This window comes from Cheilinus undulatus, linkage group 11 (assembly GCF_018320785.1).
Source record: "Cheilinus undulatus linkage group 11, ASM1832078v1, whole genome shotgun sequence".
NCBI classification, from domain to species: Eukaryota; Metazoa; Chordata; class Actinopteri; order Labriformes; family Labridae; genus Cheilinus; species Cheilinus undulatus.
Window position 1 is genome coordinate 14,000,196 of NC_054875.1, and position 13,347 is coordinate 14,013,542.

At 39.1% G+C, this 13,347-nt stretch overlaps 1 protein-coding gene across 2 annotated transcripts in view; it reads right to left on the minus strand.

Moving 5' to 3' along the window:
• Positions 1-7,294, minus strand: part of mgll (monoglyceride lipase) — an 81,123-nt gene extending 73,829 nt beyond the window's left edge. The window contains exons 1-2 of one of the 2 annotated variants that reach the window (XM_041799445.1): positions 7,190-7,294; positions 1,120-1,255 (exon numbers count right to left, since the gene is read on the minus strand). In XM_041799445.1, coding sequence (XP_041655379.1) covers positions 1,120-1,247 — 128 coding nt within the window. In that variant the 5' untranslated portion in view covers positions 1,248-1,255; positions 7,190-7,294. Of the gene's footprint in view, positions 1-1,119; positions 1,359-7,189 lie in introns of those variants that run through there. The other variant, XM_041799444.1, reaches the window with a different exon arrangement.
• Positions 7,295-13,347: the final 6,053 nt, after the last annotated feature.

The window sequence follows — 13,347 nt, forward strand, 5'->3', positions numbered from 1 at the left end:
GCTCTGATGTTGAAATTATTTATCAATGATGCTTTTCAATCCATTTTACCACTTTTAAACCAATTTTTACCACTTCTTTAGCTGCCTTTAACCCATTTTGCAACTTTTACCCTTGTTTGACCTCTTTTGCCATTTTTGCACATATTTGCTACTTTTTTGCCATTCTTCACCAATACATGCTGCTTTTTACCCTTATTTACCACTTTATCATGGCAGTTTAACCATTTCTCTGCCTTTCACCCATTTTGGCCACATCTTTTTGACACTTTTAACCAATTTTTGCTGCTATTCATCCAGTTCCCAAACCATTTCTCTGCCTTTCACCCATTTTGGCCACATCTTTTTGACACTTTTAACCAATTTTTGCTGCTTTTTGTTGTTTTTGCTACTTTTAGTAACTCTAAGTAACCAATTTATGCTGCTATTCATCCAGTTCCCAAACTTATTTTTTTGCTACTTTTAAACAGCTTTTCACCCATTTTTGCCACATCTTTGTTGACACTTTAACCCTTTGGTTCTGTTTTTCCCCATTTATGCCACCCACATTGTTAGCATTACCAATAAAACAGTATGTCTATTTAAAGAAAAGGGGTTTACATTTTGTAAAAGGCGTGCTACAGTATAAATAAATAAATCTCATTTTCAGTCATCAGATTTCTGGAAAACAATTGAAAGTAACAAATCAACTCTACCTGCATTTTTTCCTGTTTTTGTTTTGATACATCTATGGTCCGAACTGGTACATTTTCATTAAATATCAATTTTTCAAACTTTTCAGAAATTTGGGTGACTATTTTTAATGGAAGAGGCAGTGGTGGGTGACCTGGCCTAGCCAATGAGGTGCATATGGATTCATACTAGTGTTGGTACAGAGCCAGGATAACAAGCATCTAAAGATTAACATGGGACCTGCAGAGACCTCATGTGACTCCTAGGCTCAAAACAAGCATGTGAACAGGATCAATTTCCTCATCATTAGATGCCAGTGAAATGAGACATCTCTTCAAATGCACCTTTTTGGCACAGCCTGCTTCACACACAGAGAAAACACAAACAGGACAGGTACATTGAAATAGTTCATACTTGAAGCTAGTTATCCGCTCCGCTCTCCACACTCACCTTGGCGGGCTGTCGGGCTCCCAGTAGCGGCAGAACAGGTGCAGTCCGTCGGCGTTGACGATGTGCTTCAGCTCGGTGTAGGGGACTCCCTGCGGGCTCCGCCGCGGAGCAGCTCCGGGCTCGGGCATGGAGAGGTCTGCAACAGAGACACGGAGCAGCGATGAGAGCAGGTCGCTGCCGTAGAGGTAGCAGCTGAAGCCGGCGACGAGCAGGCAGGTGGCGGCGGTCACAGCGTTCATTGTTCAGTGCAGTTGCTCTACTTTACTTCGTCTTGAGCGCGTTTCAGCCATGCACACGGGTTGAATGCTATACGCTGCACCTAATCCCGAGGAATACACACATACGCAAACACGTATAGCCTACATACACAAAAACACACACGGCAATGTTGTCAAAGCGTCCGCAGCGACCGGCGTTACGTCACAGCACCATATGCTCTGCTCTGCTCAAGGTCTCTCAACCACTCTCTCTCTCTCTCTCGCTCGCTCGCTAGCTCTCTCTACACAGTTCCCGCGTGCTCTCTCACTCTCCTTTCAATTTGTCTTTATGGCCATCACCATAATTATAATCGTAACATATTGTCGGAGTTGCCGGGGATTATGAGTATCTATGGAAGTTAAAAATAGTCCGCACAATGCTGCTCAGCCTCTCCTTCAGCAACGGAGAGATATTTCTATTCTGTAATAAACAGGGAAAATAACAATTAAAATAAAAACAAGGCATTGAGAATATATAATTAAATACAGACGTATGCAATATGCACAAACTTTGCTGATATTTATAAACCAACATTTCCAAACCTAGTTTTGCTAATACAATACCAATATTGATTTATAGCTGCATGGGGGTAAAGGAGAGAGCTTTCTGGGGCCCTACCAAACTGAGGGCCCATGGAGGTCAGCAAAATCATCGACCATGATTTATATTGAACCATATTTAATTATCACTTTAATCAAAGCAACAAAAAATGAATTGTATTTATTTATGCTGTATTACAGTATAGCCTTTATTGCAATGTAAACCATTTTCATAACCTTTGTTTAGTTGTTGTTAACAATGTGGCTGGGCATACTGAACTAAACCATTTGGAAATAAATGTCAGACTTCAAAGCTAAGCCATGATGTGCATGAACTTCAGGAGGTCAGAGAATTAAGCAGAATAAACCGACAACTTTAATGGGAAATAATTTAACAATTGTGAAAAGTAAGAAAACCTTGGCTAAGCTGGTTAAAAAAAAATGGAAAAGATGGCCAAAAAGCAGAAAAATGGGAAGAAACGGGCAAAAATGAAGTGGCAAGCATGGACCAAAAGTGGCAAAAATTAGTTAAAACCAGTAGAAACTGGTTGAAATGGGCAAAAAAGTGGCAAGACAGGGACTAAAATTTGCAAACATGGTCGCAAAGTCGTAAAAAAAGGCCAAAGTGGTAGAAATGGCTTTTAAGTGGCCAAAAAAAGGCAAAGCAGCAATATACGTAGGTTTAGTGGGAAATGAGGACAAAAACTGGTAAAAGTTGGTTTAAACTGGCAAAAAGAGTGACAAAACGGTGGCAAAGATGGGCAAAAAGTGGCAAAGTGTCATCCATTACATGGATGACACACACGAATCACAACTAAGGAGGGCCCAGTCAATTCTTTGGGCAGCTCTTGCTGCATGATTTCGCTCTAAAATCCACTAATTAAGTCTTTCAGCTCATAGGATAGAGCATTATGGTACATTCAAAGCAGTTTATTCCTGCATTCTGCCTTTTAATACAAAGTGTTATAGTAATTCTGCTAATTTCCATCTATCTATTTTCTTCTGCAAATCAAAGTCCAGGTCATGGAGGCAGCAGGCTAAGCAAGTCAGTCATACTGACAGACATTGGTAGAATTGTTTATATCTACTGATAATTAACCAATAATTTGCTTTTTATACTTTTATTTGCCGTTAATGGTCTTCTATCCTTACCTATCTGATTAACCATTATTACTGACTGCATAGACAACAGTTATATAAATATCTTCTTGCCCACCCGCAGGAATGGCTTACTGGCCCAATCAAAGCATCCTTCTCAGATGTGATCCAATAATACCAACACATGGATCAATAACAATATCACTAGCCTCATAGATGGCATTCACCTTCCTGGCCAGGTGCTGATCAGCTTTGAAACTGACCGTTATTGTTGTGGCCACATGCACAGGCCGACTTTCTTCTTTTGTCCATCCAGTGATCAGAAACAGATGCTGGCGTTTGCAACAAAGTGACCCAATTTTTAAAGAATAACACAACAATACATAGTGTAGCTTTAAAGCTCAAGCTTTTCTACATGGCTGAACACTTCTTTGTAGTGTTAGAAGTTTACTCAGTGGATCAACTATTAAAGTGTTATCCTCATATTAACACCCTAAGGTCAATATGTATGGATTTTATTACTAAAAGAATTACAAATATAGAAAAAATAAAGATGCTATGTTTTAATTAAAAAACATTTATTATAAATAACACTCCCACTGTCACATCTAGGTTCATAGTTTATAGTTAAAGATGCAAAAATGACACGGATTTAAATGACTGACAGTAAAATTTTACACTTGTGGTCATCTCCTGATGTCTTTCAACTGAGAGTTCATTTCTAATAATTTGACTCCAACCAGAGTAAAATTAACTCTGTACTTGCTAAAATTTCACCAAAACCAAAGATCTAACTGTCCTGTATTTGCTGTGCAGAGAGACAAAATCATCAAATATTTTGCTTTCACTTATTTTCCAAATGAAAAAAAAAATGGATTGCAAGTTGAGACTTAGCAAAATAAGAGGCCTAAATCATGTAAATAGTTAATTTTATGGCTCAAGTCTTTTCGCTATACAAAATCCATTACCCCCCTTTATTGGCAGCCTTGAGTGTCTTATATCTTCTCTATTGGTAGCCTCATGACTTACCACCACCTCCTTATTAAGAAATCGTGACCAAAATTTCCCAAAATTTTCAACCACTCAATTAATTTGAGGAAAAATGTTTCAGTTTGGATCATAGATGGAACAAAACACATCATTGCAAAAGCTAAAAAAATCCCATTTTCATTGGAGAACCATCTTTACGATCCCAAGAGAACGAGATATAGAAGTTGAAATTGTTCATTTTATCAGAAAAACAAAGTAAAATGAAATATATGATGAGCTTCTATATTACTTAGAATGCTTGCCATAGTCTTTTTTGGGGGGACACAAACCACTAATCTCAATCTGTTTATTATATTGCCAATCCATAACAGAAGTTATCTCAAGAAACTTTACAAAGAGGGCAGGTCTAGACCGTACTCTCTGTTTAACACAGGCATATAATAATAGACCAGTGTTAATTATTACTATTATATTAAAGACTATACCCCATTATAATAAAGACCAGTGTTAAACCCCATGAGCACAGCACTAGCAGTATTTAGCCCTGTTACAGTGGCGACATAAATCTTCCCTATTATAGGGCAGTAGAGACGACCAGACTCATGTTGAGTAGCTCTCTGCGGACGCTGTGCTGGGGCTGGAAAGGAGGGGTAGAAATAGATCTGCAACCCACCTTTGGGTCCTGACCAAAAAGCTGACAACTATTTCCCATTACTTTTAATTTCAGTTTTTCATTTAAAGATCTTAATGGGCATGGAAAACATATGTCATTGCCACAGCAATTATTTCAAATAAGATTTAAGAACAATGCCGGCCCCAGTGTTCTTAAATTGATGAGCTCAAGGCGCTTGTAAGCTGGAAGCATGTGCACATTTTTCCTAATTGGCAGAGAAACACTCCTTTCATGCCGCTATAAGGGCATGAGGCTGCAGGGCAGTGTGCAAACACAGAATGCACACAGGATTGAAAGGAGAGGGGGCTAAATGTAACATCCATATCAAGATAAACCATAAATACAATCGGCATACTTGGAAATGTATTACATGTAAATTTTCAAGTGGATATAGTGCTGCTCCGGATGACACCACAGGAGGGAGATTTAACCTACTTTAAGCACAGTGGACATGAAATATATGTTACAAACACATTAACTGGGTGAAATCACTGGATCAGACAGGGGTTTCATCAGAAAAGGCATGCATCATCTGTAATAAGAAAATGCAGACGCATTCAGGTCAGGATGAGTTGAAAAATAATTGAATCAGGCAGGAGAGGAGTTTTATGTATGATTTCATCACAATATGCATTTATTCTGAAATCTGATGTTTTAAAATAATCACACGTATTTGAATACATATTTAGATACACATTGAGGTGCAGAAGCCCGAGCTGTCATGTCCTATGTCTCCAGGTGACCTGGGTTCAAGTCTTGCCTGCAGCCTCTTTCAAGGATGTCTCACCCCCGCTGTCTTATCCCTATTTCTGACTCTATACACTCTAAATGAATTAATCCACTCTCTGTCCTCTCTAAATGAAAGGCACATAAAGGTCATTCAATTAAATACTCATGTGTGAAGATAGGTTTTTATCGCTTTAAATAGGTGTCTAATAACAAAACTCCTACTCAAGTGCAAGAATTATATTCATAGCTCAGCAGTTTGCATGTTCAAATCAATACCTGACCATATTTAATTCATGCATTTGTGCAAATCATTAAATTATATGATGTTGAATTGATTTTAACAAATGCAGTGAAACTGAAATGAAAATCATACGCTGACATATTTTTTATTCAGGCATTTTAGCTCTCAAATGTTCATAAGAGTGCTCTGGACTGTTCTTAAATCTTTTATTAGCAAAGAACAATTCACAAATAAAACTGGTTATTGTCAGAATCTTCTTAAAAATTGCATTCAAGGGTTTAAGGGCAAATTTTCTTTCAAAGAATGGTTGGTGAATGAAGCTTATTAACTGGTTATAAGTTAAATATTAATTGCAGAAAACACCTGTGCTGGTTTGTTGTCAACACATTTTTAGTAAACTATATTCTAATACCATGTATACACGTGATGTAATACTGTAAATACAATAATATATCTCCACTGAAGACAAAAAAAACTGCACATAGAAACAGTACAGCTACTTTTCTGCAACACTGAACCTCTCTCTCTCTCTCTCTCTCTCTCTCTCTCTACCATTACCCATGAGGCTTCCCTTGCATCAGGTCCAGCTGGATTCACACTGTACTACGTAGTAGGTAGGGAAGTATGTGTGCAGCCTGACACACTGTAGGAGGTAAAAATAGCCCTGCATGGTGTGGAGCAGTGTCCTGAGGTGATCAGGTGTCGTCTTTCAGGTGTTAGTGTCCTGACAGACTCGGTCTTTAAAGCACTATAGAATCGAAAATCATTGGCCAATTAAGGGATGTTCAGTCTACGGGGTTTTCCTCTTAGTGAGCACAATGCGACCTTTTCTGTCTTCAAAAACATTATGATGCTTTCTTGTATGTTTTATTGATGTATGATCACTTTGTGAGCATCGAATTGCGCATGCTTTTTACATTTCTGATTCGCAGCCTGCTCTATCTGATGGCTTATCATGAGTCAGGATCATAACATTACGCATGAATTTCAATGAATTAGCGCACCACATATCGTTCTCCCATAACTTGCAGCTTCACATGAATGGATCATTATTGCTCCAGTGAAATGTGTGCGGAAAAAACCTTTCTGTTTCCTTCTCTTCTGCAATCAACCGTTTCAGTCTTCTTGCACGTGTTACACTCTTACACAGCGACGATTATTGCCAGGAAATGCAAACGTTTGCAATGCAAATGTGTCGGGAGCTGACATAGCCTGGAGAGAATCGATTCAACTGGCCTGACTGCTTCCATCAGTGCCAGTGATCATACAAGAGGAATACGCGCTACGATCCAAGACCTTGCAAGTTTAATCTGAAAAACATGAATGGAAGATGCCAGAGAAGATGCTGCATCTGCATCAGGGTGAAAGAACAAGTCACAACGTCTCAATCCAGAAGGTTTGGCAATTTCGTGCTGATGCTGGAGATGAAATATACGGGCATGTCGAAAGAAACGTCCCAAATGGGTTCCGCGCGCGCAGGGTTTTGCTCTTCCATGCACAAACAAAATAAGATGTAAAAGATATCATGAAGATGGAACCGACCTGTGCACGAGCGTCTGCAGTGAAGTTTCAGCCTCTTCTCGTACTCTCCTGTCCAACTCCTCTCTCGATGCCTCTCTCTCTCTCTCTCTCTCGATGCTGTGCTCCTGCCACCCGCCAACAGAAGAATGCACTGAGCGCTGTTTGGGGAGAAACTAAATAAGTATTCACACACACCCTCTCTCTCTCCCTCTCTCTCTCTCTCTCACACACCCTCTCTCACACACATACACATCACACATTTTCCCCAGAGGCGGAGATACAGCTTCTCCTCTGTTCGTCCTCATTCACAGTTAAAACGTCCTCATGGTTGAGTCCACATGGTTCACATTTTGTACATACCAGACCTACTGATTTTTATTAATAGAGTCACGTGCAGATTAGCCTCTGTGTCCTGATTCAGCTTAAAGCTTTCACCTGATGAAAGGACAATTGTGTCAAATTAAATCTGAATATGGACCATAGGTCATTGATTTCCTATGTGCCATGCTCTCTCATGTAGTCCTTATTGTGAGTCATTACATGACAGCAGTCCTCATTATAAAAATACACTCCAAAAACCATTAATACGACTGTTAGACAAACGTTTTCAGCTTCATAAAGACATTGTATTCAAATACATGTACTTAAATATAGAGTTGTTCTCCTTTTGCAGCTACAACAACTTCCACTCTTCTTTGACAGACTTCTGCAAGATTTTTGAGTGTGGGAATCTGTGCCCATTCATTCTGTAGAGAATTTATGAGGTCAGACACTGACGTTAGACGAGAAGGCCTGTCTCACAGTCTACATGCCAGTTCATCCCAAAGGTGCTTGATAAGGTTTAGGTCAGAGCCTTGTGCAGACCAGTCAACTTCTTCTAAACTCATCCAACCATGTCTTTATAGTCCTTGCTTTGTCAAGGGGTCAGTCATGTTGGAATAGAAAAGGGCCTTCCCCAAACTGTTGCAACGAAGTTGGAAGCATAGCATTGTCCAAAATGCCTTTGTATGCTAAAGCATTGAGAGTGCCCTTCACTGGAGATAAGCGGCCTAGCCCAAACCCTGAAAAACAGCCCGACACCTGTATACCTACTCCACCAACTTCACATGTGACACAATGCCGTCAGACAGGTTACAGGCATCTTCTAAACCGTGACTCACCCATCTGACTGCCAAACACAGAAGCATCCCTTCTCTGTTTGAGAAGAAAGGTGACCTGAGTGACTTTTAACAAGCCATGGTTGTTGGTGGTCTGGCAGAATGTCGTTTTTTTACATCAATCCTGACCCTACCATTTAAATGTTGCAGTAGAACCCAAGCCTCATCACACCAGGCAATGTTTCCACTTCTCTGTTGTCTAATTGTCTGAGCCTTTGCAGATTATAGTCACAGTTTGCTGTTTTTAGCTGAGAACAGTGACACCCAGTGTGGTCTTCTGCTGCTGTAGCCCATCTGCTTCAAAGTTGTTGTGCTGTGCATTCAGAAATGCTCTTCTGCATACTTTGGTTTTAACAGTTGGTTATTTTAGAGTTATTGTTGCCTTACAGCTTGAACCAGTCTGGCCACTCTCCTCTGACCTCTGCCGTCAATGAAGCATTGTGACCCAGAAAACTGCTGCTCATTGGATTTTTTTTCTCAGGGTGAGAATAGAATAGAACAATCATGGCACATTCAAAGTCACCTCTCCTTTCCATTCTGATGCTCACTTTGACCTTCAGCACGTTGTCTTGACCATGTCTACATGCCTACATGCATTAGTTGCATTGGCTGATTAGATATTTGCATCAGTGAGCACTTAGACAGGTGTACCTAATTAAGTGATCTGTGAGTGTAAACAGTGCAGGATATTTTTACATGTTTAAAGAATTTTTAACCGAAAAAAAAAAAAAAATTAGACCTTAAATAAACACATAGTGTGTTGCTGTTTACTAAATGTTTACTGAGGATATCTCTGCTACCTTTTTAGCAAACAGTTGCCTGATTACACATCCTGCAGATCCGTATTGATAGAAGCACTTGCCTGAAGTTGTGTTCCTGGCTACTTTAACGTGGGTCATAAAACTCCAAACAAAAGCCCATCCCTGTTACAAGCTTAAAACTAATGCAATCTGACAAATAAAGAAAGGTCTCACTAATGCATGAAGTCAGGCATGAGAAACCATTAATACATGTACACTACTGATGTTTCAGCATGGATCAATGACTTTTTTCATGCATACATTTATGATTAATACTCCTTTTCTATGAGACACTGGCTGAGGTGGTGGGATAGCAGCTATCTTTAATTCCAAATGGCAGATGGTTGTAAACATGAGTTTGGTTCTGCTTCAGGTTTCTGCCCATTAAAACAGGCCTGCCCCTGCTATACGCAGACTACACATACCGCGTAGGGCCTCATCACTGTGAGGGGCTTCACTTCTAGCGTTTTTTTTTTTTTTCCTTCCCTTTCTCTGCACATCAGTCCGGTATTTGCATGATAGATATGATCCAGGTAATGCATATACAACGCTGACCAGACAGAAACTTTACCTGGGCGTCACATTAGAAAATCAACCCTAACGATATCTATTTTTGAATATCGGTGCCATCCATGATCAATTACGTGCGTGCAGTGTCCACTTGCTCTCGCTCTCACCTGATATTTGCAGCACAGAAACTATCATAGTGTCTGTCATCCATTATTCGGCAACCTCTCTCTACAAACAGTTTCTGCCATTGTTTAGTTTGTGAATTTATGATAAAACTCGGTAAAGTTCCCACACTGGTTCTAATCAGGAATTAGTTGACGTCGTCAAACTTTCTCATCAGATCAGCTGTTTTATAATTGGATCGTGGGTGAAAATAAATAAAGACAATGTATATTTAAATGTGATTTAATAAAAGAAAGGCTACTGATGATAACACTGAAGCAGAGACAGTAAGGAAGAGAAAGAAGCAAAACAGATGAGTTCCTGTGTCAGAGGGAAAAGGAGGGGTGCAGGAGTGTGTATGAGGGGGGTGGGGGGGGGCAAGATGAGCGGGTTTATGCTAGATTGATTTTAAAAAAGATAGCTAATAAGGTGGGATTAATGTCACGATGAAAGATAACCTTAAAAAAGACAGATTGAAATTAAAACATTATTTTCATTATTGCAACAGGGAATGTGATCATTAAAAGCAATGATCATTTTTGTGACTTTTTCAGATAAAACTTAGTTTAGCTGAAAGACACAGGTCTGTGGTAGACAACACACAACTGAGAACAGTGTCTTTATATGCATCTCAGGCTAAATTGCAAAGGCTCTGTATTTATCATTATTGTAATAATATTTCTTTTAGATATTTTATAATCGTTATGTATGTTGATATGATGGTGGTCGTGGGTCGGGGGGGGGCAGGCAGTGTTGGGGGGCCCTCATATCAGAGTCTGCTTAGGGCCTCACTTTGGCCAGGGGCGGCCCTGCATTGAAGTGAAAGTTTTCCTTGACACCGTACCAAATCTTATTGTGCTAGTGCTGAGGTCATGGTGATTCATTTTGAGTCATTATAATAATACACCAAAGAGTATTGCCTAGACCAACCCTCTTTGTAAAGTGTCTTGAGATAACTTTGGCTATGAATTGGCACCACACAAACAAAGATTGGTTGATTGATTGTTTGATGATAAATCATTGATCATTTGTTGACCCTCAAAGTGCTGCTGTTTTAATATTATTTTTTTCTTTCTAAAATTTACATTTTGGTAAGTAGAGCTTCCTAAAGTGTGCCTGTGTTGAGTTTTCTTTCTGAAACAGTCAAACAGTAATGAGAGTGTCTCCATCAGGGTTAAAACAATAAGGCAACACTGTGTTTTGATTCCAGAGGAGACACTAGGGTCTGCTGTTTACTGTAATGGACACAGAGCTTGTTTAGCCATCCACTATACAAGGCAACATTTTCAGGGAATCCTCTGAGAAATAATAAACAGACCATTGAATTATAACATGTTTTATAACTGGCTGAACCTTCAACAGAGCTTCCTCTCTGGGGTCATTTCTGGAAATAATTTGATTGTCTTGTTTTTGAAAATCTGTCAGTGGCTTCAGCTTTTGTGCCAAAGAAACATAAAACTCGTTGCTGCAAATGTGTTTACCAGGAAATGTATTTGTTTCATTTATGATTCAGAGTCTTCCTGTTCCTATGAACTATGAGTCACTGTACCTGGTTGTAGTTAACAGAGGACTGTTGTGGTTGAAACATCTAAGTGGAACAATTATAAGCATTCACTCCTACATACTTAACTGCTTGAACACAAGCTTACAAAACATTGACTTAAAGTGAAACAAACAAGTGACATTTTGAATTCATGTGTAAGTTAAAATGAAAAAGTAAGGTCTTGATTAAAGTAAGTTAGATTATATCAATAAATATCTCATTTCTTGCACTTGCATATGACATTCTAACATGTGGGTATCAAACGTACTCACTTCCAGCCCGCCAGCAAGGTGTCGTCTGGCCTGTGAGGCGTTTGAAGGAAAAGATGGATCTTTTTTTTTTTTTAATTTTCATTATTCACTATCATTTATTAACTTTGAAATACAAACTTTGACTCATTTATCATGGTCTATCTATAATTAAAACAAGGAAAGATTGTAATATGATGCAATAAATGAGTTAAATATGGTACCTTACACCATCCTTAGAGCAGGGAGGAACATCATAAAAAAGACGCATGGCAGAGCGCACAGCAGCACAGCTGCTTCATCTCCTCGGCTCTGCAAACTTGCTGTTCAGAAAAGGGTGGCTGATACAGACTGCATGATTTTTAAAACTGAAGGAGATGGATTTATTTTGTGTAATTTTGATTTTTTTTTTTCTTTAAAGATGAAGAACTTCACCACTGTGCACAGCTGCACTCTGCTTTCTCATAGAGTTCAGTCCTGTCCTGTCCACACGTCTGACCATTTTCCTGCATGTCTGGCCTTAACGAATGTCAGAGGTTTTCATCTTATTAAACAAAACATCTACCTCTGAGGGGGATTAAAACAGCTGCTCTCTGAATAGCAAATACTTTCCCTGCGTAATTGTCTGTCAGCAACAAACGCAGACATCGTGCCTCGCTTTGGTGAGTGATTCAGTTCAGTGTCAGCCTGATTTAATCCCTCATTATAAAAAATCTGTAATGCCAAATTAATATCACCTAAATTTATTTACATACGATTTAATTTTATGTCAACAAGAAGTGAAATAGTGGCCTTGATGTCTTACTTTTAAAGGGGGAATCGTAAAAACAAATTCTTTATAACCAGAAATTTAATCCTAATCTAGACACAGACTGTCCTATGAAATGAGAGGTTGGCATGTTTGGTCGCTAAAAGGCATTCAAAATTATGCATGGAGATGGCCCAGTTCATGACACGTGCATGGATGTCAGGGGGTTTCAGAGAGAACGGACATGCAGAGGAATGTAGGGGTTCAGATGTGCTTAAAAGTCAAGTTTTTACTCAGTAGGTGAGGGTTTGTAGCTCTATAAGCAGTACTATAGCGCAGCAGTCCGGGATAAATCTCCGCAGGATCCTTCTCTCTCTCTGTCTGGACTCTGTGCACTGATCCCAGGTCAAGGGAAATAATCTCAGGGTCAAGTCAAATATTGTGGACAACAGGTTTCTGTTTTAAAGCCATAAACAGTCATGCTGAATGTATATTTATAATGAATACCCCAGTCTTGCAATTTAGCATCATTAGGCCCTAAAAAAGTTTAAATCTAAAAAAATTACCATATGATACATGGAAAGCGTACTTATGCCTGACCTGTTTGGATTACTTGCAAGTAAATCCTCTGCTTAAAGTAGTTAATCAACCTGTATAAAATGAGTGTGGCACCCATGTAACATAACAGCTCATTGCATAGTAAGTAAATTCACTGAAAAGGCAGGAAAAACTTGGCCAAAGCAGCCTTTTCTATTGAAAATGTTACAAAGAAAAGCATAGATCTGGATCAAAGGCAACATTTCCCTGAGTTCAGATCTTTCCTGAGGTATTTGGAGATTTCCCGTTGTTATGCAACCAAATCAAGATGTTCTCTTTATCTCAAAACTGTCTGCGTATGCAGAGAAAAAGAACAAAGTGAAGCATCTGAATAAATAAGTGTTTATTTTTCTTCTAAGATCATCAACATAGATTGTCATAAATTTTCATGAATGCAGATATTTGTGTTATCAT